At 36.9% G+C, this 27,301-nt stretch overlaps 1 protein-coding gene across 1 annotated transcript in view; it reads left to right on the top strand.

Annotated features, from left to right (window-relative positions):
* The window catches only part of LOC150093890 (sodium/potassium-transporting ATPase subunit alpha-like), a 315,026-nt gene that overhangs the window by 100,846 nt on the left and 186,879 nt on the right, over positions 1-27,301 (top strand). Inside the window, exons 7-8 of the mRNA XM_090412547.1 lie at positions 19,553-19,825; positions 25,803-25,914. Of these exons, the coding sequence (XP_090268673.1) occupies positions 19,553-19,825; positions 25,803-25,914 (385 nt within the window). The remainder of the gene's footprint in view (positions 1-19,552; positions 19,826-25,802; positions 25,915-27,301) is intronic.

Below are 27,301 nucleotides of genomic sequence, written 5' to 3'. Positions count from 1 at the left end.
ACGAAATTGGTAAGCAAGAAGTTAGGTATAAATAATGGCTGACACGTTATCTCTGTTAGTGACAAGAGAGAATGTCTTCATAAAAACACAAAACTTAATATTTTCAATTACAATAAAATTCCTGTAAGTAATACAAATATCAAATCCAGTAAGTACATAAATTTTTTAACTACTTTACTTATCACTTTTGACAAAACAATTTCCATAACGGGCACATCTCAAGTGCCGACAATGCGTGTTATGAAAACAAAACTAATAAACATTTTAACATAAACAATTCGTAAAAATATTCAAAATTTTAATTATGATTATTTTTACAGATTCCATATAAGACGTCTCAGATAATTTCACTGTATATTTTACAACAGTTAAGAAACAGAATTATTATTAGTGAAATTAGCACTCTACAAATAATAATAATAATTACTAAATTACTTAAGGAATTGAACAACGTAGCTAGGAATATAAATTAAATTACACTTTAATAAATATATCCAATATTTCGACAACGTCACGTTGCCATCTTCAAAAGGAACTTACAAAAAAAGGCACGTGCACGTAGGCACTACAATACAGTAACTGAGAATGAAGAGATGAAGCTATTGTTCTCCTAAAAGTCCTGATGGTACCCCTCTAGCGGGCTAAGTAGGTGTTCTTGTCCGTTGGGCAGAAGGTCTGTTGATGTAAGCCTCTCAAATTTGGGGCAGTCATATATAACCAAATTTGTTGAGGTTTGGAGAGTTTCTTAGGGCTGAGGCTGATTCCATAAATAGTCTTTCGAATTTGTATTTGCTACGGTGTACTACTGTAGCTTTCTTCCACTGTATTCTGTGGCGTGTATCCAGAGCATGGTCTGCAAGACCAGAATGGCTGTACTTGTGAAAACGGATGTAGTCCTTGTGTTCAGAAATTCTGATATTCGCTGTCCTGCCTGTTTGGCCAAAGTAAGACAGTTTACAACTGCAAGGGACCTGGTATACACCAGGTCAGTTTACGGGAAGTGGTTGGTCTTAGTGGAGCGGATAAGCGATGCCAATTTTCTGTAAGGTCTGTAACAGGAGGTCAGGTCATGTTTTTTTAAGATTTTGGTAATTTTTTTTTTCTTCCGAGGTGCCTTGGATGTAGGGAATCGTGATGGATTTAGAGTAATTCTTGTTGTGGAGGGGGGGAGGGGGACTGTGGTTTGTAGGTTTTAATATTTTTTTTTGGGGGGGGGGTAGCCTTTGGCTGAGAAAGTGTTGAGGGTGTGATTTAGTTCAGTGTTTAGGGCCATGTCATTAGAACAGATTAGTTTAGCCCTGTTGTATAGTGTTTTCACCGCTCCATATTGTTGTGTGTGTGTGGGGGGGGATTGTTGGTGAATGTATCTGCCTGTATGGGTGGGTTTTCTATAAACTGAGAAAACCAAGGTTCCATCAGGCTGGCAGGTGACTAGTGTGTCTAGGAAAGGGAGGCTGTTGTTTTCCTCTTTTTCCAGGGTGAACTCGATTCTGGGGTGTTGGTTGTTTAAGTGTGTTAAGAAGGAGAGGAGTGTTTCAGAGCCATGTGGCCAAATAGCGAACACATCATCAACGTAGCGAAGCCATATGGTTGGTTTTTGTGGGGCAGAGGCTAAGGCTTTTTCTTCAAAGGTCTCCATAAAGAAATTGGCCAAGGGTGGGGAGAGTGGTGAACCCATGGCTGTCCCCTCTATTTGTTTGTAGAATTTTCCCTGCCAAATGAAATAGCCTGAGTTCATTGTGAACTGAAATAGGGCTGAGATATCGGGAGAAAATTTAGCTCTAAAGTTTCCTTGAATGGGACATTTGTGAATAAGGAGGAGACGTCAAAGCTGACCATTATGTCAGTATGTTGGAGTGTAAGGTTTTCTATGCTGGCTTTGAAGTGGGCTGAGTTTTTTATGTGTGATGGTGTGTTGACAGTATAGTGTGTGAGCTCGTTGGCCAAATGTTTAGCTAATTTGTATGTGGGGTGATCAATGCCATTCCACTATGGGACGTAATGGCACATTTTCTTTATGTATTAAAGCCGTTTAACTGTATACCCCCCCCCAACCATAAATACGGTTGGGGGGGGGGTATAGAGTTAAACAGCTTTAATCTGTTGGTAACTTCTACAGGCCAAGAAGTGGCTTTCTTAAGGATCCTGTGAAGTTTTCTAATTTGTGAGTTGGTGGGATTGTATTCGATAGGGAGGTAAGTAGCCCGATCTAATAGAAGAGCATTAAGCTTACCTGTGTAGTCCTTTTGGTTAAGTACTACAGTTGGATTTCCCTTATCCGCTTTGGTGATAACTAATTCTTTATTATTCCTCATTTCCTGTAGAGCTTTATATTCCTTGTTTGGTTTTTGGTGGTCTTGCTTTGAAGCGGACACAAGCTACATCCAGTCTTACGCTGTTGGCGATTTGATGTGGAAGGTGGCGGATTCCGCATTCGATCTGGATAATAATATTCTCACTAGGTATTTTTCTGGGAGCAATGGTGAAGTTGTGGCCACGTGAAAGAGTGTTGTGAGTGCTTCAGACTTCAGGGTGACTGAAGAAATGTTGATTAAGGTGTTGGTAGCAAGTTTTGGATTGACGGTAGAGTTCTTTTTTAATTTTTCGAATTTTTTCACCTGTCAGCCTCGTATTTTTTCAAATTCTTTGTCTGCAACAAAGCAACACGTAGCTTTGTCAACTACGTGTTGCTTCGCGAACAAATCACCGCCATGCGGTTTCTCTTAGCGAATATTAACAAAGCTATTCATTCCTTTGAAGATGAGCTTTAGTGCACTTTAAATCAAGAACTTTGGTCAATTTTACATGACGTCTCGTGTTCCGCTGCAGACAAAGAATTTGAAAATATATGAGGCCGACAGATGAAAAAATTTGAAAAATTAAAAAAGAACTCTACCGTCAATCCAAAACTTGCTACCAACACCTTAATCAACCTTTCTTCAGTCACCCTGAAGCCTGAAGTACTCAATGCACTTTCATGTGGCCACAACTTCGCAATTGCTCCCAGAAAAAAAGCTAGTGAAGATATTATGATCCAGATCGAACGTGGAATCTGCCACCTTTCACATCAAATCGCCAACAGTGTAAGACTGGATGTAGCTGTGTCCTCTCTAAAGCAAGACCACCAAAAAAACCAACATATCCAACAAGAAATATAAAGCACTACAGGAAATGAGGAATAATAAAGAATTAGTTATCACTAAAGCGGATAAGGGAAATGTAACTGTAGTACTTAACCAAAAGGACTACACAGGTAAGCTTAATGCTCTTCTATTAGATCAGACTACTTACCTCCCTATTGAATACAATCCCACCAACTCACAAATTAGAAAACTTCACAGGCTCCTTAAGAAAGTCACTTTTTGGCCTGTAAAAGTTACCAACAGATTAAAGCCGTTTAACTCTATACCCGCCCCATATTTACGGACTCTCAAAAACACATAAAGAAAATGTGCCATTACGTCCCATAGTGGATGGCATTGATTCCCCCACATACAAATTAGCTAAACATTTGGCCAACGAGCTCACACACTATACTGTCAACACACCATCACACATAAAAAAAAACTCACCCCGCTTCAAAGTCAGCATAGAAAATCTTACACTCCAACATACTGACATAATGGTCAGCTTTGACGTCTCCTCCTTATTCACAAATGTCCCACTCAAGGAAACTTTAGAGCTAATCCAAGCTAAATTTGTCCCGATATCGCAGCCCTATTTCAGTTCACAATGAACTCAGGCTATTTCGTTTGGCAGGGAAAATTCTACAAACAAATAGAGGGGACAGTCATGGGTTCACCACTCTCCCCACCCTTGGCCTCTGCCCCACAAAAACCAACCATATGGCTTCGCTACGTTGATGTGTTCTCTATTTGGCCACATGGCTCTGAAACACTCCTCTCCTTCTTAACACACTTAAATAACCAACACCCCAGAATCAAGTTTGCCCTGGGCAAAGAGGAAAACAACAGCCTCCCTTTCCTAGACACACTAGTCACCTGCCAACCTGATGGAACCTTGGTTTTCTCAGTTTACAGAAAACCCACCCATACAGGCATTCACCAACAACCCCCCCCCCACAACAATTGGAGTGGTGAAAACACTATACAAGAGGGCTAAACTAATCTGTTCTAACGACATGGCTCTAAACACTGAACTAAATCGCATCCTGAACACTTTCTCAGCCAATGCCCCCCCCCCCTCCCCCGAAAAAAATCTAAAAAATATTAAAACCTACAAACCACTGCCCCCCCTCCACAACAAGGATTACTCTAAATCCATCACCATTCCCTACATCCGAGGCACCTCGGGGGGAAAAAAAAATTACCAAAATCTTAAAAAAACATGACCTGACCTCCTGTTACAGGCCTTACAGAAAATTGGCATCCCTTATACGCTTCACTAAAGACCAACCACTTCCCCTAGACCTACCTGGTGTATGCCAGGTCCCTTGCAGTTGTAAACTGTCTTACTTTGGCCAAACAGGCAGGACAGCGAATATCAGAATTTCTGAACACAAGGACTACATCCGTTTTCACAAGTACAGCCATTCTGGTCTTGCAGACCATGCTCTGGATACACGCCACGGAATACAGTGGAAGAAAGCTACAGTAGTACACCGTAGCAAATACAAATTCGAAAGACTATTTATGGAATCAGCCTCAGCCCTAAGAAACTCTCCAAACCTCAACAAATTTGGTTATATATGACTGCCCCAAATTTGAGAGGCTTACATCAACAGACCTTCTGCCCAACGGCCAAGAACACCTACTTAGCTAGAGGGTACCATCAGGACTTTTAGGAGAACAATGGCTTCATCTCTTCATTCTCAGTTACTGTGTTGTAGTGTCTATGTGCACGTGCTTTTTTTTGTAAGTTCCTTTTGAAGATGGCAACGTGATGACATTGCCGAAATATCGGAAATATTTATTAAAGTGTAATTTAATTTATATTCCTAGCTACTTTGTTCAATTGCTTAAGTAATTTAGTAATGCATAACCAATGTATAAGCCTGTCTACGAGAATAATAATAATTGTTTCAACTGCCAGTTCATTTGAAATGCTACTGAATATAAATTTGCATTATTTTAAAAATTAGTCCCAAAATAAGAATATAATGCAATTTAACATAATTTCTTGTTCATAAAAGCAGAACAAGTAGTTCACAAACAACAATGTATCTAAATCTGTAAGCCTAACAATATTGTATTTCCATAAGTCATAATAGTGCAATTAAAAAAAAAAAAATGTTCAAATTACATTTATTTTAATAAATGTTGATAGCATTTTTTTCCCTCCAGAATATTTCAAAATAATTATTTAACACAAACTTTGGAAATTAGTTCAAAAATAATTTCCACAATATTTTCACTAATCCATCTTCCAAAATGATTATATCTCTTGGAAACAACCAACATATTTATTTGGAATTTCCTAATTCCAGGTAACACTTCATTCTTCTAAGTCAAGGGATCATAAAAGGTTGAACTCTCCTACAGTTAAGTTAATGTCATTCTTAGAATTATTTCAAATGTTCAGTTGGCAAAAAAAAGCAAGAAAATAATCGTTTGTGTGCTTTCTTTTCAAAAAACAAAGAAAGAACATTAGAGATTCGCTCAATGAAAAAGAAAATACTACATATTTTTCTACGATACCAGAGATGATGATGATAATAATATTATCATCATCATCTGGTTTTTTTCTTGTAGTACAAAGAAGAAATCACTGCACATCTGAAAAATACATTTACTGCAAATTTAGATAAGTGGCATTTTTGAAGTAACTGTACTTTTACTACTATTTTATAGTAAAATGTACGAGCATGTTCCCCAAGTGGTTTCCATTTGTAATAATTTTTATGTGAATTGTTTTGAAAATAAATTACCTGAGATATTACTTGGGTGGTTGCCAGCAGTGTGAAGACCTCTGTGAGGAAAGAGTATGTGTGGAACCACAAGGCTGGTGATTATGAGAAGCTCAGGAGACAGCTTGCAGATGTAGCATTGTTAATGTCTGCTTTGTCTTATCTGTGCCTTTGTGTTATATTTAAACTCTTTCTTTATGCTCTGGCTTTCTTATCTTCACTCAGACTTTGTAATTTAATGAATCTATTTGATTTACAACTGTGCCAGTTAAACTACTCATTAAGTGAGTTTTAAGAATTATAAACAAAGATAAAGCAGATATTATTCCCTATTAACTCCGCTCCTTATTTTATATCAGTCATGACTCAAACTTATTGATTAGTGTATATTAATTACCTATCCCTTACTACTCAGATTTATGCAGGTTAGTGGATTTTCGGATTAGTGCATTGACAAACCAGTCTCAATGTGTCTCACAAATCAATTTAATTAAACTTAGGAATCTATTATATACTGTTCATTTTACATATAAGCATGGATACAACAAAACTTCAAGTCTTAGATAATTACAAGTGATTCTAACTTAGGCTTTGTCCTGCAATTCTGTCTTATAATCTAAACATAACTTCTTGTACTCTTATATAAAAAGCCAAGTGGCTATTTTTTCTGGCGAAGTTAATTAAATTAAGGGGATAAAAATCCCTTATTATTTTACAGCTAGTATGCGAAACTCTGAGATCGAAAACTACAATTTTAAGAGTTTCTCTTAGATCATAGTTTTTGATCTCAGAGTTTCGCATACTGGCTATAAAATAATAAGGGATTTTTATCTCCTTAATTCTTGTACTCTTATTGATCATTCTTACCTATTAAATATTGAACTTGCTAGTGTATGCTCAATTTACAATAACTTAGTTATTACATACTGCAGTACTCTGACTCTTAGAATATGTACTTATTCAAATACATCAGAATTATTTATGCTATTACAGTTGAGTGTGGAACAAGACATATAATGTGAACTTTCTGAAATTATTAACACATCCTTTTGTGGTACTTACATTGAGTTAATTTTCATATACTTCTTTCATTTAGTATATGAAAAAAGTATATACAGTCCTTAACTGATTCCTTTGTCTGCATGGTCTTTCTTTCTTCAGACTGTATGCCTGTTCTTTCCTTTCCTGCTGTTTTCCTTGTCTTCTCTCATCAATAATCCTTTAACCTCCTGATTCCTTTCCTGTAGCAATGTGGCAGCCTTGGCCCTTCAACGAATGCCTTTTCTGATGAGCTCTCCATGGAAACTTGTGCTACCCTTCCTGACACGAAATACCCTTTGCATCAGCGAGATGCGACGGACAGTTGACCTCACATGGCAGTGGATCCAGGGAAGAGATGGCTAAGAACCCTAAGATGCTTTCCTTAATTTCAACTAACATGATACATCATTAATCATGTGAGATTTTACAGCATGGAAGGAGGAGGAGTTTGCTGGAAAGGAGATCAGTGCTGCTTAGGTGATATTCAAGAACTATCTAGTAGAAGCAATGTCTAAATGTATTCCAAGGGTCAGAAGGTTAAAATAAGGTAGGTGTGAAATGGATGAATGAAGAGATTAAGCATGTGATATAAAGGAAAAAGGCATTATGGAGGCAACATAAGAGAAGAGGTAATCAATTTCTTGAGGATTACAAAGAGCATACTAGGAGGGTGACTTGGTTGGTAAGGATATCAAAAGTGAAGTATGAGCAGCAGTTAGCTAATGAAATCAAAAGGAATCCCGGGGGGGAGGGGGGGGGGGTCTTTAATTTTTGTAGCCAGCAAAAAAGTGATTATGGAACAGTGGCAGCCCGTACATAAGCACTGCGACACTGCAGCACCCCCAAGGAAAAAATTAAATTTTGTTTGTGTTTATAAATAATAATGCTTACAGCATTATATAAATGCTGTACAACATGTTAAAGGTTACAGCTTATGTTTTGACATTGATTGAATAGTTAATAATTGGAATTGTTCGATTAACGCTTTAGATTACGAAACAAATGCACTGCGATCTAACGCCGATATTCGTTTGCTCTTGTCATTGCACGTTACGTCATTTCCAACTGTAACTGCTCAAATGGCAGTGTATTTTTAGTATGCTTATGTGCCTTATTTCTGTGAGAATGAAACATTTATTATTGGTGCGTGTGCATTTTAACAAAAAATAGTAAAATAAGATTTACTATTTTTTGTAAATCTTATTTTATTTTGTTAAAATAACATATAATTATTTATTTAAATTAAGGGGATATCAAATCCCACATTGTTTTAAAACCGAATAAGAAACTCAAAGATTGGAATCAGAGAGTTTCATGCCGAATATAGTAAACTATAAAGTATCGGCGACCACTAGCGTGAGCTAATGCAAGTGACCCTAGTGCATGGTACAATACCGGAGAACTCGCAGCAAAGTCGGTAAAGTTCTGATCGCTATTCTTAGGTATTTTCCATAATGTAAAAACACATTTCCTAGGAAATGTATGCTGTTATTACATTATGGAGGGAGGTCACTACCCAGACCAGTTTCAGCCTTTTTTGAGGCTTCATCAGTGAGTAGCTAGACCAAATTAATACCAAAGTGTATAGCGAAAAGAACTTATACTCTATTATACGAGTTTCCAAACAGGTGCAACCATTAAGTTACTTAAATATAAAGAGCTAATAAGCTTCATTTCAGCGATATAAACATTATTTAAATTAAGTGTTCTCTGAGTTCTCTGGTATTGTACCACGTACTAGGGTCACTTGCATTAGCTCACGCTAGTAGTCACCGATACTTTATAGTTTACTATATTCGGCATGAAACTCTCTGATTCCAATCTTTGAGTTTCTTATTCGGTTTTAAAACAATGTGGGATTTAATATCCCCTTAATTTAAATAATGTTTATATTGCCGAAATGAAGCTTATTAACTCTTTATATTTAAGTAATATAATTATTTATTTATTATAGATACAAGGCTGAATCATGACGAGTGTCACTGTTGAAAATATGAAAAGAATTATATTTTTTCAATCATCGTTACACGAAACAAATGCACTGCCATCTAACGTTGATATTCATTTGCACTTGTCATTACTATTGATATGAAACTTTTGTTAATTGGTGTTTGTTCATGGTGAGGATGAAATATTTTTAATAAAGCAATTTTTAATATGTAAATTTATTTATTAATAAATTCGTTACTGATTAGTAAAAAAAAAAAATTTTTTTTTGCGTGTGTATGCAGCACCCCCACTTAAAATTTTCACTGGCCGCCACTGTTATGGAAGGATGACATTAATTGGAGAAAAAAATGATATAAGAACAACTGCTGCATAGGATATAGTTGAGATATTTAATGAGCAGTTTATAAAGGTTTTTCATTCTTGTGAGTGTGACATTATGAAGAATGTGAAAGCAGTCGATGAGGAGGAGAGAGAGAGAGACTGACTTGTAAGTGAGCAAGAGATGGGGAATTGAGCAAACTTGATGTTAATAAAGCTGTGGGACTTGATAATATATCACCATGTATTTTGAAGGATTGTCCCAGGGAGTTGGCATCTGCCTTGACATATTTGTTTAATATTAGTCTTGCATGGGATCATGTTCCAAAGGAGTGTAAGGAAGGCAAGATTGTACTGCTTCATAAGGGAGGGGACAGAATTTAAGCACCAAAATATAGGCCTACCTCTGTGTCAGTTGTCAAGGTTAAAGTGTTGGAGAGGCTGGTGAGAACCAAGATCCAGAATTGGGTTGAAAACAGTGGTACTTTCTTTAATGGACAGCACAGATTTGGTAAAGGGAGGTCATGTTTTAGTAATCTACTTACTTATTACGATAAGGTGACAGCTTCATTGGACAAAGGAGATGGATACATAGTAGTATACTTAGATTTTACGAATGCCCTTGATAGATTATTGCATGATAAGTTGATAGTCAAACTAGAGCAGATGGGGTTGGATATCAGACTAGTGCATTGGATTGGAGATTGGCTATCTGATAGGTATCAGTACGTTGTGTGGGAGGAGCAATATCCCAGAAGAGAAAAAGTTACTACTGATGTGCCTTGGAGTCTGTTTTAGGGCCATTGCTATTTAGCCTGTATGTTAATAATATTGGGGAAAGATTTGGGTGGGAATACTCAGTTGTTTGCAGATGATGGAAAGCTAGAACGAGGAATAAAGCAGATCTTCTAGCCTTACAAGAAGACTTGATTAGATTGACTGAATGGGTATGGGGATTCCAGTTCAATGTTGCAAAATGTAAGGTTTTAAAACTTGGGAAACAAAGATGGGATGTAGAATTTATGATTGGTGGAGGATATGTTGTTGGAGGAAATGAGAGATCTTGGGGTGATGGTGGATGACGATCTAAAATTTAGAGGATATACTACCAAAATTGCGAGGATAACACAAATTCTGAGGATGATGCATAGGACACTGACTTGTAGAAGTAAAGAGATTCTGGTTGCATTGTATAAGGCCTTGATTAGGCCACATATGACTACTGTGCACAGATTTGGTTACCTGATTTTCAAAAGGATGTGGAAATGTTGGAAAGGGTTGAGACAATTGACTAAAATAGTTTGATCTCTGGAATGTTGAATATGAGGAAAAGTTGAGAAGGTGCAATTTACAGTCTGGTGGATAGGAGGAGGACTGATATGATAGAGACATGCCAAGTTTGTAAAGGGTTGTATAAGATTGATGTTGAAGAGGTTTTTCACAAAATGGTGAGAGAACAAGGGGTCATCCCTGTAAGCTGTATAAGGAGGGTGTGAAAAAGGGGAGTGAGAAGCAGGTTTTTTGCATTCAGAGTTGTGAATGATTGGAATGCTTTGCCTGAGAGTGTGGTGTCTACAGAGAATTTAAATGTGTTTAAAGCAAGGTATGATGTTGTGTATGACAAAGAGACCTTCCAAGTGAGGCATTGACTCCATGGAGGGTCTTAGGAGGATAATAATAATAAAATATCAGGTTTAATAGGTAATGCCCCAAAAAAGTTAAACAATTATGTAACACATATGCACCTTTTTTAAAAGATTTAGATTTTTTTTTTTTGAGATAATTATATCATCATCATCATCAAATTCCTGCCATGTACCCTCAAGGGGTGTACAGGATATGACAGTACTACATGAAAAATTTACATTACTAACTTCCTATCTACAATTTTCCTCCAAATCAGTCTGTTACTTGTCAAGACCCCAACATTATCAGATCTTATATTTCTATCGTCTAAGGCACTTTGTACCGTATCAATCCACCTATATCTTGGTCTTCCTCTGGGTCGTTTTCCTTCCAACCTGGCAGAGAACACTTGTTTTGCTAATCTTTCCTCTCCCATTCTATTTAAGTGACCATACCACCTGAGATTAGCTTTGCTAACGCATTCCTGGATGCTGACAATGTCAAGTTCTTTCCTAATATCCTCATTTTTAATATGATATTGCCATTGATGCCATCTGTTCATGCCTCTAATCTTTCTCAGGACTCTCATATCTGCGGTCTCTAGTCTTTGGTCAAGTGTTTTACTTCTGACCCAGCTCTCAGATCCATAAGTTAAAACTGGTTTGAACACTGTCTTGTATACAGCTAATTTAGTGTTCCGACTAATTTCTCTCTTATTCCATATGAATTTATTCAATTGACTTCCCACCATACCAGCTTTGCTGATTCTGTTGTCTATTTCTATATTTAATTTACCATCTTCAGTAAAAATCGTGCCTAAGTAGCTGAAATGTTTTACTTGTTCCACAGGTTCTCCATTCACAACACAATTGACATTTTCAATGATTCTGCCTATTTTCATTGTCTTTGTCTTTTTATTGCTGACCTTCATACCATATTTACAACAGCTATTCAATTTAGTCAGAGAATCGTGCAGACTTGTAGCAGATTTATTTAGAAGTATAAGATCATCTGCATAAAGCAAAGAGCTGACATTAACATCTCCAATTTTGATATCAGGTTTAATACCACTTTCCTTCATAATGTGATCCATATAGATAATGAATAACAGAGGGGATAATGTACATCCTTGTCTCACACCAGATTTAACATTAAACCATCTCCATGTTCCTTCAATTCTAACTGCTGACTTACAACTCAAATAAAGACTAAGTATTGCTTGATATAATGCCCCATTGACACCATATAACTGCAGCATATTGAATAGCTTCTCTCTTGGCACCTTGTCATATGCCTTTTCCAAATCGACAAAACTTAAATACAGATCTTTGTTATATTCCCATGCGTTCTCTACTATATGCCGTAAAGTGAAGATCTGATCCTTACAGCCTCTATTTGGCCTGAATCCAGCTTGTTCTTCACCAAGCTTTTCTTCCACAATTCTTCTCAACCGTTTCTCAAGTATACTTGCATAGATCTTGCCAGGAACACTCAGTAGGGAAATACCTCTGTAATTCTCACATTCACTTTTATTTCCCTTTTTATATATGGGTACTATGAGAGCTCTACTCCAATCATCGGGAATTCGTCCCTCAGTCCAGGCTTTCTGAACTATGCAGTGCAGCCACTGTAAGACTTTTATACCACCATACTTCATCATTTCTGGTCGAATATTATCTACTCCTGCTGCCTTTCCACATTTCAAGCCTTTGATGGCTTTTTCTACTTCAAGTATGGATATGTATTCCTGCCTGCATGCCTGGTCAGTGTTTTTTTATCACTGTGCTGTCATCACTGCTTGTTTCATTTAGCAGTTTTTCAAAGTAATTACTCCATACTTCAAGGATATCTTTTTCTCCCGTTTTCATCTCTAATTCCTTTTACAGCACTCTTTCCTCCATTCCTAAGCTTCTTCAACAACCTCCAGAATATTTTGCCACCTTCTTGATATTTATTTTCTATATTCTTGCCAAAGTCCTCACAAATGACTTTTGTTTAGCTAGTTTTACACTCTGTTTTGCTTTCTTACATTTGTCTCTGTATTCTGTAAGAGTAAAAGCTGACTTATTTGCTAGGAACTTTTGATATGCTTTCTTCTTTTCCTTCACTGCCTCTTTAACTTCCTGTGTCCACCAGGGAGTTCTGATTTTTTTATCCTTGCACACAACCTCACCACATGCCTCTCTGGCAGAATCAATCAATGTTTTCTTCAGAGTTTGTCACTGAATCTCCAAGGAGGTTTGATTCCTGTTCTCAAACTCTTTCATTTTCTTTTCAATAATCTTTCTGTATTTTGGTCTACAGTTCACATCTGAGAGCTGCTCAACTTTTATTCGCTTTAAAACTTTCTTACATGTTATTCTTTTCAATATGAAATTCAATTTTATCCTGCTCAAGACTAAATAGTGATCACTTCCAATTTCAAATCCTCTGTACACTCTGGTGTCCTGCACCAGGGAGAAAACATCACTATCAACAATAACATAGTCAATGAAACTTTTCTTATTCCTAGCCTCTTCTCTAGTGGCTATGCGCTTCGCAACCATATGCCTGGCGAAGGAGTGTCCTAGGTTCGATTCCCGTCGGTGACGTGAGGAGCCGAAGGATCTTCCTCAGCCGTAGCCAAGTTAGCCAGTTTTGGGCGTGGATAGCAGGGTTTTTTCCCCAGTTTATTCTGGGGTTTTTCATCCCGCAAAGCAGGCAAACTGGCCTTGAGAACTCAACACTACAGGCCATAGGATACACCGGGGCATAAGGCTGACCACCTTTTCCTGTAAACGGAGTGAGGTCCTATGATCAATGGACCCTCGACACCGCAAGGTAAAAGAGGGTATAAGGAAGATGAGATGATGAGTCTCTTCTCTCCATGTGAATTTGTGCACATTTTTATGTTGGAACATGGTGTTAGTAATAACCAGTCCATGTCCTGAGCAGAAATCCAACAGATATTTGCAATTATTATTAGCTTTGCTCTTTTCTCCAAATTTTCCCCAAATATTTTTGTATGTCTCACAATCATTTCCTACTCTGCTATTTAGATCCCCAACAAGGACCAACTTTTCATTTTTCATTGTGTCAGTTGCTTTTTCTAAAGCCTCAAAAAATTCTTCCACTTCTACTTTAGTAGAACCTTCTGTGGGACCATAGGCACAAATAAGTCTCATTGTCCAGTTCCCCATTCTCATATTTGCCCACATCACTCTACTTGAGACTGATTGCCATTCAAGAAGTTAGCCTCGTATTTTGTGTTGAATACTATGGCTACTCCTTCTTTTCCTTGATTGTCATTGCCTGAATATAACATTTTGTATTTATTGCTCAGAAAGATCTCACCAGTTTTGGTTTTTTTTGTTTCTGTCACCCCTATTATGTCGATCTGGTACTTATCTAATTCCTGAGCTAGCTCCATTTCTTTGCCATTCAGGCTTCTTACGTTGATAGTACCGATCTTTAACTCTGGTGATGTTGAGTTGGGGTTTGTTTTCAGATTTGTTCCAGTAGCTGACTTTTCTCTGTTCGCCCTGGTTCCCTTATCAAATAATTTATAATTTTTTTGATAATAAAAGTGACGTTGTGATTATTATAAATTAAGAAATTATTTTGACATAAATACTGTATCATCATGTAAATGAAATATCAGTATTTATGACACAAAATTGAAAGCCAAACGGCTATTTTTCTGGCATCCTTAATAATAATTAAGGGGATACAAATCCCTTGTTGTTCAACTGCCAGTAAGCAAAACTCTAAGATCGAGAACTACAAATCTATAAGTTTCATATATACCGAAAAACTATCGGCAAATCCAAGTGTAAATGGCCACTTGGTAGTACAACACCAAGGCAACTCAAAGCAAAGGTGGAGCAAGCTCCCTCACTATCCTTGATATTTTCTCATAATGTAAAAACACAGCCCCTAGTGGATGTAATACTGTAATTACATTATGATGAGATTATCACTGATGAGACCTCAAAACAGTTGAAACCAGTCTGGGTAGTGACGTCTCATAATAATGTAATTACAGTATTACATCCCCTAGGGGCTGTATTTTTACATTATGAGAAAATATCAAGGATAGTGAGGGAGCTTGCTCCACCTTTGCTTCGAGTTGCCTCGTGTTGTACTACCAAGTGGTCATTTACACTTGGATTCGCCGATAGTTTTTCGGTATATATGAAACTCATAGATTTATAGTTCTCGATCTTAGAGTTTTGCTTACTGGCAGTTGAACAACAAGGGATTTGTATCCCCTTAATTATTATTAACTATGCCAGAAAAATAGCCGTTTGGCTTTCAATTTATGTTATAATATACAAACACACCTTTATGGCATTCGTGTAGTAAAGGTATGTAAGTTCTTTTCACTTAAACCTTGTTATCTTCCAGGTCTACCTACTCACTGATGAGACCTCAAAAAAGGTTGAAACCGGTCTGGGTAGTGACCTCTCCTCATAATGTAATTACAGTATTACATCCCCTAGGGGCTGTGTTTTTTACATTATGAGAAAATATCAAGGATAGTGAGGGAGCTTGCTCCACCTTTCCTTCGAGTTGCCTTGGTGTTGTACTACCAAGTGGTTATTTACACTTGGATTCGCTGATAGTTTTTCGGTATATGAAACTCATAGATTCATAGTTCTCGATCTTAGAGTTTTGCTTACTGGCAGTTGAACAACAAGGGATTTGTATCCCCTTAATTATCAGTATTTATGTTTAGGATATCTGCTAACTAATCAACAATTGAAAATGAAGTAAGACATTGCTTATTATGTATTCTGAACTACTGCCTGAGGCTCTCTTGTGTGACTTCTGGAGAAGTGTTTTCTCTTTTCTTTCTCAATAGCAATGAGAGTAACCTAAGCTTTTAGCCTTTTCCTCCAGCTGAGAGGATTATTATTTAGTATCTTTAAGACAGAGTTTATTTCCAAAATGGTGAAAATATAGCATAGTATTTCTGAAACTTAGAATAATTTCAGCAAACTGAACAACTTATCATAGATTGCAAAGAAATAGTCTAGAATTAGAAGTACTTGTCAACAGATTGCAAGAATATTATTTCCTTATTTCTTTTGTAAAATGGGTAAAATAAAGTAATAGATTTTTAATACTATCTGTCAAAACTTTCAAACCAGTAGAAAATTATTATATAGAATAGTTATTTATAATTCAATTCCAGGAGTTGAGAGGATGCAATTGGAAATCTTCAAAATGAGCATAAATTTTGAATCAGTCTATATAGGATATCTTTCATATATTTTCACCATAACAATGGTTGAGCACTGTATACATATTATGTGTTTTTAGTATTATAGTCATATTATAGTAATGAGCATCCTACAAATTTCCAACCATGAAAAACAGTTTTTATTGTTCTAACATCGTCTTTCAAATTTTCAGTTGCAGAAAATATGTGGTAACATCTATTTATAATGCAGTCATTGGGTTGCAGAAAGCAAAAGATTTATGAAAAACAAATTTTCTAAAAGTAAAATATCCAGAGTTGAATAACAAGATCAAAATGTTTGACAGTATCAGATGGACATTCTTGCTCAAGTAATTGAATGGCTTCTGACAAAAGTGTTGGTGAAAAGCGACAATATCTATGTGGATCATAACATCAGAAGGCCTTGAACAAAAATCAAAAATTTTGTTTTTAAAATCAAAGTGTTTTTCATATGAGTGGAAGTTTCCTGTGGAAATAGAAAGCAAACTTGATAAATACTTGGGTAATTTACAAGACAGCTAATACAATCAGCTTCAGGTATTAATGGAGTTTATGGATCTTGGGAAATATAATCTTGGGGATGTTCATGAAAGGTCTTAAGTTTTTTTCTTTAAATCATCATCCCAACCAGAACCATTGTTAATGAGATTATTAAGCTTATTAATCTGACTAGCAGTGGAATCAAAAGAGATTATGAATAGAATAGACACAGAGCATTAAGAAAATTTTTCAGCAATATTCTTTTATCTTAAAAAAATAATGTATTAAGGACTTAATAGTCTAATTTCTAGACTGTTAAGACCTTTATATATCATCCTCACATACTTAATGTTATACAGATGATTCAGTGAAGGCTTCATTAACAAAGCCTTATTGAGGCACTGAAATAACTTATTCTAATGCTTTATATGAAAGGAATAGAACATATTCCAAAAATTCAAATTAATATTTTTGTGGCATTTTTCCTGTTAGAAAAATCTCCACCTTTCCCTCTTCATAGGACTGCTTCCTCTGTTTAGTTTTCCAGGTGTCTACCAGATTCCATGCTCTTGTTGCTTATTATGGACAATCTGACCTTACTGAACATGTCATCTCTATAGAGTCCTATGGAATACAAATCCTACACAGGAGCAAATTTCTTATGAAAACGTCTTTATAAGGAAACTTGTGAAATGTTATTTCATTGCCCAAACTTAAAATCTGATGGTCTACATTTATCTCCTTTATGGGAGATGCTAGTTTTTCTATCTACGCTGTCCTAATTTGTTTAATTATTTGGTATTTTATATATATAATTAGGAATTTGTCACTGTTTGTTACCTTACTGTAGCAGTTGAGGTGCTTTTTTAGAATATTTATTTTTATATGCTGTTCTACATTTTGGAACTGAAGATGCCTTAACACTTAGGCAAACATTTTACCAAGATAATGTTATTTAACATGTTTTCCATTTCTTATATTTTTAAGTGTCTAGCTCTACCTCCTCTGTTGGTGCTTCTTATTTATTATGCTGCTGTCAGCTACAAAATAAACTTCAAAAGAAGTTTATTTTGTAGCATCACCTTCCGAAACTTCCATTTGCAACTGGTTAGCATACCTAAGATCGCTTGAGTTCTTTGTTGGGTCTTCAAAGCCTTCAGAATCATCATTAAACTAAGGACAAAGTTTATGCCATACTCCTTTCATAGTTTTTTCGGAAACTTTATACCAGGCACTCTGCATTACCCGAATTGTGTCTAAAATGTTGAATCTCTTCCAAAACTCTTTGATAGAAAAGTTTCCATCTTTATAGTTGCTTCCATTAACAATTCAAAAGTCTCTTTGAGATAATGCTCTTTAAATGTTGCGATCACTCCCTGATCCATTGGTTGTAAAAGAGAAGTTGTATTTGGAGGTAAAAAGGCTATTTTTGCATTAGGACAAATGTGAGCCACTGATGAGGGATGGCTGGGTGCATTGTCAATTATCAGAAGCACTTTAATGGAATTTGTTTCTTCTCACAATAAAGTTTCACTTCAGGAACAAAATAATGCACAAGTCAATCTTCGAATAGGAAACCCTTGAGCCAAGTCTTCTTATTTGCCTTCCATATTACTGGGAGAGTATCTTTATTAATTCCTTTTAAGCTTCTTGATTTTCTGATCGATGCACAAATAAGGGTTTTAACTTGTAATCACCAGCAGCATTTCTTCCTAATAGTAGAGTGATGTGATCTTTTGATGCTTTAAAACTTGGCATTGAGAATTCTTCTTTTTGCGATGTAAGTTCTTGCAGGCACCCATTTCCAAAAAAGGCCTGTCTTATCGATGTTTAAAATCTGCAATGGTGTGTAATTTCCTTCTTTAATTATTTCTTCTAATTTTTCTGGATAAGATTTTGCAACCTCAGTATCAGCTCGTGGCTTCACCTTGTACTTTAATGTTATGCAAACTGGTTGGCATAACACGACTTGCAGCAAAAGTCTCTTTGCAGGCATCCCCTTTTTTTGTCTTTCAGCATTTTAAAAATGGCTAAATCTTTAGTACAAATTGCATAGGTAATAGGCATGTTTAATCATTGAGTTTGGTCTCTTATCCAAGCAGTTTTATTATTAGTTCTTTATTACGCAACCATGTAGACTGCATCGATTGTGCATTTTTTACTTCTTTCAAATATTTTTCTTTATCCTTTAAAATGATGCAAACTGTAGAAGCAGCAAGAGCAAATTTCTCCGAAAGAGCTTTAACAGTTCTACCTGCTTGATGACTGGTAATGATTTCATATTTTTTCTCTAACATAATTGCTTTTCTTTGTTTCTTTTGCTCATTTTCTGGTTTTGCACTGTTGCTTCTTTTTGACATTGTTGGAAAAGTGAAAGGGTTATAGTTAAAAAGAAAACAATAAAAAAATCAGGTTTAATTGAAGAAAACTATGAATAACAACACTTGCGTTACCTAGGTTCATTCTAACTGACCATTATGTCATTACATACTGCGTAATTCCCTATGCCCCTAATTTCCTTCACCGTGCACAAAAAATTCGTAAAGTGAGAACTACCTGTACTTCCCATTTCTTAGCATTTTTTCTGTGAAGAACTTTGTCTTTGTAACAAGCAGTGATGTAAAAGACATAATGAATCGTAATTTTTACATGCATTAAATTGTTATTCATATTAAAATACAGTTTATTATACCAATTATTATATTAGTATAATGAACTTTCAAATTGGTAGCCCATCCTCATTCATTTGTTAACCAAGTAAGAACATTTGACACCACTTTTTCATGTGTGCTCTAACCAGAAGCTATGTATCAAAAATGTTATACAGCCTTATAGCCTTCGATTTACCTTTATCTTTCAAATATGAAAGAAATGAAGAACAGTTTGCAAGGGAGTTATTACACTTATTTATTGATGTCAGTTTAAAAAAAAAAAAAAGTCCATTTAAGAAGTTATTTATTACAGAAAGTTTTATTAAATACCTGTCTTATAAGAACACACTTATTTCTGAAGTTATAAAGATACATTACATTATATTTTATTTGTAGGTACTGCACGTGGAGTTGTTATAAACACAGGTGATCGCACCGTCATGGGTCGTATTGCAAACTTGGCATCAGGATTAGAAATGGGGGACACTCCCATTGCTCGAGAAATTGGCCATTTTATTCATATTATTACTAGTGTTGCTGTGTTTCTTGGAGTTTCATTTTTTGTTATTGCATTCATTCTTGGTTACCATTGGCTAGATGCGGTAATCTTTCTCATAGGAATCATTGTAGCTAACGTTCCCGAGGGTCTTTTAGCTACTGTAACAGTAAGTATTGGCTATTTTAAATACTGTTAATTATATGTGATAAAGGGACATATTTTATAAATAGTTATGTCTAATGTGTTGTTTTAATGATTAATTATTGGATCAGAAGATAATGCAGTTCCACCAATTTCCATTTGATATCTGAAGTATGCAATTATTCAAGAGGGAAAAAAGTTCATCGTCATCATCAAATTCCGACATACCTTCAAGGTGTGTACAGCATATTATGATAGTACAATTTTCCTCCAAGTCAATCTGTTATCTGTCAAGACTCCAACATTATCAGATCTTATATTTCTGTCTTCTAACACACTTTTTTGCTGTATCAATCCACCTATATCTTGGTCTTTCTCTGGATCTTTTCCCTTCCAACCTGGCAGAGAACACTTATTCTGCTAATCTTTCCTCTCCCATTCTGTTTAAGTGACCATACCACCTGAGATTAGCTCTGCTAACATATTCCTGAATGCTAATAATGTCAAGTTCTTTCCTAATATCCTCATTGTTAATATATTGCATTGGTGCAATCTGTTCACATCCCAATCTTTCTCAGGACTCATATCTGTGGTCTCTAGTCTTTGTTGAAGTGTTTTTTTTTCTAACCCAGCTCTTTAGATCCATAAATTAAAATTGGTTCGAACACTATCTTATATACAGCTAATTTAGTGTTTTGACTAATTTGTCTCTTATTCCCTATAAATTTATTCAGTTAACTTCTTACCATACCAGCTTTGTTGATTCTGTTGTCTTTTCCCATATTTAATTTACCATCTTCATTAAAAATTGTATCTAAGTAGCTGAAATGTTCTAAAGGCATCTGTATTCAAGATGCAGTTGATTGGGGGGTGGGGGGGGGGGGGGGTGGGGGGGGGGGGGGGTGGGGGGGGGGGGGGGTGGGGGGGGGGGGGGGTGGGGGGGGGGGGGGGTGGGGGGGGGGGGGGGTGGGGGGGGGGGGGGGTGGGGGGGGGGGGGGGTGGGGGGGGGGGGGGGTGGGGGGGGGGGGGGGTGGGGGGGGGGGGGGGTGGGGGGGGGGGGGGGTGGGGGGGGGGGGGGGTGGGGGGGGGGGGGGGTGGGGGGGGGGGGGGGTGGGGGGGGGGGGGGGTGGGGGGGGGGGGGGGTGGGGGGGGGGGGGGGTGGGGGGGGGGGGGGGTGGGGGGGGGGGGGGGTGGGGGGGGGGGGGGGTGGGGGGGGGGGGGGGTGGGGGGGGGGGGGGGTGGGGGGGGGGGGGGGTGGGGGGGGGGGGGGGTGGGGGGGGGGGGGGGTGGGGGGGGGGGGGGGTGGGGGGGGGGGGGGGTGGGGGGGGGGGGGGGTGGGGGGGGGGGGGGGTGGGGGGGGGGGGGGAGAAGAAAACTTGTTTGAGTCTGTGGTCTGAGTTACCAAGAGAACAGGCATCCACAGTGTTTTTGAAGGAGAGCTTGTTAAGAAGAAGTCAAGGGTGTCTGGCAGGTTAATAAGGGTTGTTTGATATTCTGGTATTCATTACTAATGGCAAATACCTTGGCATCTCTACCTCTCAATCAGTGAAACTGGAGAAGAGATGGTAATTTGAGCTGTGGATGTCAAAGTCTCCAAGAAGGATGAATTTGCTATTAGGATATTTTAACTGTAGAAAATTGAACTTTAGAGATATGACTGAAGAAGTCAGAGTGGTAATGGAATTTGGAGAGTGGTAGATGGCATATGAATGTGTGATTAAATGGTTTAGTAAAAGAAATTTTGAGCCCAAACTGATCAAATGGGATTTGAGTTTTTGCAGTCACTAATATGAGGTGTCTGTTTGCAAAAGAAACTATAACATGTAATTCGGACAGAGGTGGTTATTAGCTGTTGAGTTTTTTTAATGTTGATCCCAAAAGCTGGAGGTCAAGGGACCTATAAACATAATCAGTGCCATGCGTGGATTGAAGAGAAGGACTGAGATAGACATTTGATGCGTTTTTTTTGAAGAGTTGCAGCCTGTAGTTGTTTGGGAATACTTCACGAGGAAGGCTGTTCTAGAGCAGTGCTTCCCAAACTTCTGGATGCCAGGGCCCCCTTGGAAAAATTAAAATATTTCACAGCCCCCCTCGAAAAAAAATCTTAATATAGGCATATATTATTATATTATTTATTGTATTTATATTCAATACAAAACATACACAGCAAATATTGCAAATATTATATTTTTAGCATCTTACATACACATTTGACATGGCACATTATCTCATATTTTTATATAGATAGATATATTGTTATTGTACATTTGCAGTACAAGCACATGAAACGTAAAACAATTGTAATAAAGAAAGAATTAAAAACATAAAAGAAGTTTAATAACAATTTAATGATGGATGTGTTTCATTACTGCTACACCAATATCAGGTGAAATATTTGAAACTGCAATTCTTAGATTTCTGCTTTGAAATGAAACTTATATGAATAAGCATATATTTACTAATATTCATTAAGTGCCGAAATAAACAGGAAGCAAAATTTGTGAACCTGCACCAATGTGCGATTTTTTTCCATTAAAATATAAAAAATAACAAAAAGAAATAATAAAAATTAAATAAGTTTATTTTAAGATAAAAAAAATCTACTTAGTCTTAAAAGATTTTAAATTTGTTTTCATTATTTCACGGCCCCCCTCGACAAAACCTATGGCCCACAGTTTATGAAGCGCTGTTCTAGAGGACAAAGGTGGAGTAACAGAAGAAAAAGTATAGAAGCAAGTTTGGTGTGTTTGCAGTTGCACATAGAATAGACATTGGGTAGCTGAAGCTCTTGTATTAACAGGTGCAACAAAGTGGAGGAATGATGGTTACCAATTCATTTGAGTAGTGAATTGGTAGCTGAAACACTGCACCTTTGAGATAGAGGTTGAAGTGAATTTGTAAGAGAGGGATCACCTATGAATCTAATTGCTTGCCTCTGGATGGTGTCGAAGATTTTAAGGGAAGCTTTAAGTGCACCACCCCAAACATATGAGCAATAATGAGAGTTGGTTGGGTGTAAAATAGGCTGTTGAATGAAACAGAATGCCAAGTTTCTTGGAGGCTATGGAGTAAACGTTAGTCTAAGCAAAGAAGTCTTGTCTGGTGATTTGTGTATTACTGAGGATAAGGGTTGGTGAGCTGGGATCTCTTTTGCCTGAGAAAAGGCAATACTGTATTTTGGTGGCATTGAATATGACAAGGTTGTCCTCATCCCATTAAAGGATAGTATGAAGATCAGTGTTTAAGGAACTAGTTGTAGATAATCTTGTAGCCTGGGATGTCAAAGTACTGCTTTGGTTTGTCATGTCAAGTGATTAGGGTGAGTGGAGAGTATTGTCATCTGCAAAGATGTGGATAGAATTAGTGATTAGTGTGAGTAGGTCATTTATGTACAGGAGAAAGAGCCTTAAGCAACTCCAGCATTGCTGGGGAAGCTTGAAGAAAGGGAGCCACCTACTATGCAGAGAGATTTGCAGAGAACAACCAGATTACAGATTCTCCCTGCAACTCTACAATTGGGTAACCAATTACAGAGGGTTGCAGGGAGACCAAAGGATGGCAATTTATTTAGTAGGCCTCGATACCACATATGATTGAAAGCTTTGGAAATGCCAAGGGTGCAAGTTTCTCTGAACCTTTCTGTGGTTTGTGTCTGGTGGTGAGCAATGTAAGCAGGGGAGTCTGCTGTGGATCTTTAATGGCAGAATCCATACTGGTGAACGCTGATTAATTTGTGGGCCTCTAGGTGGAGGAGTTGGCTATTGATGACTTTAGGCTATTGATGGGTATTAGCTTTGGAGCACAAAATTTGAGAATAATTGGAGAGATGCCATCAGGACTAGAAGACTTTAGTATCTAACTTATTTATTAGTTTTCTGATGTCTTTTTGTCAACAAACTATAGGAAGCATATCATGCTTGGATTCTGGTGGTGCCATTAGGATAAGAGAGAGAGGTGGAAGTTCAGGCATCTAATGGCCTTAGCAAGGGACAAGAAGGTATGTGTCCATTTGGACAGGATGCAAGTTTTCTGCTGTGTTGGCCTTTATGAAATCTGATTCTTGTAGATAAACTTATACATTGGTTATACATAGTTTCTAATTTTTCAGGAAATGATAACATATACTAGAATATTTGCACACAGGCACTAACACTAAGCAAATTAGGAGTCTTGCCTGCATGCACATATCATTGTTATGTGATCACTGAAGATGGCAGTGATCTATAGGAAGTGAAATATAGGAAGGTTTTGATTAAAGTTTTTAATTAATATTCTAGTATACATTATCATTTCCTGAAAATTAAAAGCAAAGTCTGATTTGCATATGTTGCGTGCTTTGGTATAGGCAGAGTATGCAGAGTATGCTGAATTTTTTCTTCGACTGCTTAGATACATTTTTGGTTTAACCAAGGCTTGGAAAGCTGGGATGAATGGGAGGATAAAGACTTCTTACCAGTGAGAATAATTTCTGACTCATTCACAGCAAGTGTTAGGGTCAGGTGAGTGAAAGCAATAGTCAGACCAAAGAAAGGGGGGATAGAAATTCTGGAGGTCATCCCAATTGGCTCCTTTGCAGGGCCAGAGTATGTGAGGTTGGAAGTGGTTAGAGTGGGGGGGGGGGTGTTCTTTGAGACAGGAGACTTTTACAAGTTAGTGGTCTGAGTTGCAAGAGGAGAGTTTGACCTCTACAGTATATCCGGAAGGAGAACTGCTCAAAAAGAGATCGGAGTATTTGGAGAGTGAAGAAGGTTATCAGAATGTTGGTTCCAGGAGGTTCTGTTAGGAATAATAAGTCTGGTTTGGATGTGACTGTAGGTGGTGGTGCACATCATTTATTTCTGTTCAGCTCATGAATGTTGAAGTTTTTGGGTATGGATTTTTTTTTTGTTGTTGATTTTAGTTTTTGGTTTTTATGAAATTTTTTGATTTATGATCCATGGTAAAACTGTTTCAATAAGTTGTAATTCATATGTGTGTGAGGAAAAGATAAATAAGGATTTGCAAACATACTATCCATACAGTGGAATCCTAGTCACTAACAGTTCTCCCTGTATATCACCATACTTGTCTCTCCCCAATCATGAAGTAGGCTTCATTACTTGCTGATCAGGAAGCCTTCAGATTCATTACTATATGACAGCATGCAGAACTGTTTTACTGTCATATAATCGAATGGGATGGGGTGCTATGGTATGATTAGCGTGTCTTTGAGGTTAGTATTATTTGTATTACATGTGAGAAGAGAGGAGTGTGTGGAAGTCAGGGTTCATGCTCTGGCAACCAAATGGCTGCAAGCCACTTTTGGTCTCAAGTAAGCAATCTGTTACCATTTCATCAGTCAATAACAGACATCTACCACTTAATGGTCTAGTTTGCATTTCCTCCAACCTTTGCAGCAGTACTACTAACAATATGTCAGAGATCCCTTTGTGAAAGCAACTATACTACAGAAAGTAGGGAATGATTTGACTGCAAGAGGCCATGTATTGCACATTCACAGCCCTTTTATTAAGCTCATATTTGGCTTGAATTCGGCTCCTTCCAGTTTTTCAATTTTTCTCTTAAATATGTTTCTATAAATTTTATCTATAACATTCAGAAGGAAAATTCTGTTTTATTTTTTTTACAGATAAGTACTATGAGAACTACTATAGTTATCTGGAATTTGACCTGTTACTTTTTTTTTTATTCTTAATATATTTGTACTTAGTTTATTGGAAAGATTTTTTTCCCTAGCCAAACAAATTAACAAATGAATTACTGCTGGTAATTCATTATAGAAATATAAGATAAATAATAATAACAATAAATCATACTGATTTATCATTGTGATTCTTAAAGTATGTAGCAGAATTTATAGTTTGTTGCAGAGTATAGCTAAACTGATTGAATAGTGTTGTTTTTATATAGCTTAAGCTTAATTTAAAACTATTTTTTGTAATGGTATTATATGTTTAAATAAATAAACACCAGTGATACTTTATGAAGTGAAATTACTTTAACTAGGAATCCAGTATGATAAAACATCTTCTGGATGGAAAGCACTATCACGTGTAGCATGCTTATGTAGCCGTGCTGAATTTAAACCTGATCAAGAAACTGTTCCCATTTTGAAAAGGTGAATTAATTGATTGATCGTTTTCTAATTTCATAAGTCAATTGTAAGATGCTAAGCATTTTTATCAAATACTTCATAACTACTTTTTCTTCAGATTTTTTAAAATTGAAACAGTTATGATTTTAACTTGCATTATGTTCTGATCTCTCAAACCTATCATTTACTATTGCATAAACAATAGTAAATGATAAATAGGTACTGATAATACGATGTAGTTATTGTTTTGAAAACACTTTTTTTTTTTTTTTGATGGGAATCCTACCTGTGAAATGTTGTACATTAATATTAATATTGTAGGTTATTCTGTTATTAATGTGGGTCTTTCTTGTAATTTTTGCTTCCCACAGCTGTTTTGCAAATCTTCCATCTCCCATTCCTTTTAAATGATCATACATCTTACTTTAATACTACTTAATTCTTTCTTTTCTGATATCTTCATATTTGACAATGTAATTGATATTGTGTTAGATTTTCATGATCTGTAGTAAAAGTATCTTTCATTGATCTGTAATTCATATGTGAGGAGGGGGAAAATAAATAAGGAATAGGGACATGAAATGGGAAGGTTCATTCCTTGTTTTCTTTAGAACTGTACATATCTCTGAACTCTAATCTTTTTTTATATTTTTAACCCAGTTCTCAAATCCCTGTTTGCTTTGTTTTTGAATGATATATTACTAACGTGATTTTAACTGATTTCCATGTTGTTTGATATGTATTTATTCATCTGGCTCCCCCATCATACACCAGTCTTTTCTGTATGATTTCTCATATAGAAAACTTAAAGGGACAAGTTTACTATAGTGAACTTTTTATAGTTTAGATAAGTTGGTTCCTTGGATCTTGACGGATGAACAGGAGCAGCGGCAGCTTCACGTCGTGAATGATCTTTCTGCAAATAAGTACGTTTCTGAGAGTAATTATGAGTGACGAAACCTGGTGCTTGCAGTATGATCCTGAAACAAAATGCCAGAGCATACAGTGTAAAACCCCGAGTTTGTCGCATCCAAAAAAAGCATGCATGTCATTACAGTTCAAGACCATGCTGGTGTGTTTCTTTGATCACAAGTTGATAGTCCATTATAAATTCGTTGAACAGGGATAAACGGTCAACCAACAGTGCTATTTAGAGATGCTGAAAAAATTACGAGATTCTGTTCTGAGAAAAAGGCCTAAATTGTAGCCTGACAAGTGGATTATCCATCACAACAATGTGCCAAGCCATAGTTTGCTGATCATGAGAGAGTTTCTGGCCAAAAATAGGTCATCCTGCTTATTCACCCAGCTTGGTTCCTGTGATTTCTGACATTTCCAAAATTAAAGACTGCTAAAAGGACAAAGCTTTTCTGACATTGCTGATATCCAGCATAATGTGATAAAGGGACTC

This window comes from Typopeltis vanoorti, chromosome 23 (genome assembly GCF_054136105.1).
Source record: "Typopeltis vanoorti isolate ZY-2024b chromosome 23, IOZ_Tvanoo_1.0, whole genome shotgun sequence".
NCBI lineage: Eukaryota > Metazoa > Arthropoda > Arachnida > Uropygi > Thelyphonidae > Typopeltis > Typopeltis vanoorti.
Note: the sequence above shows the minus strand (reverse complement) of the source record. Positions and strands in the feature narration are given on the sequence as shown.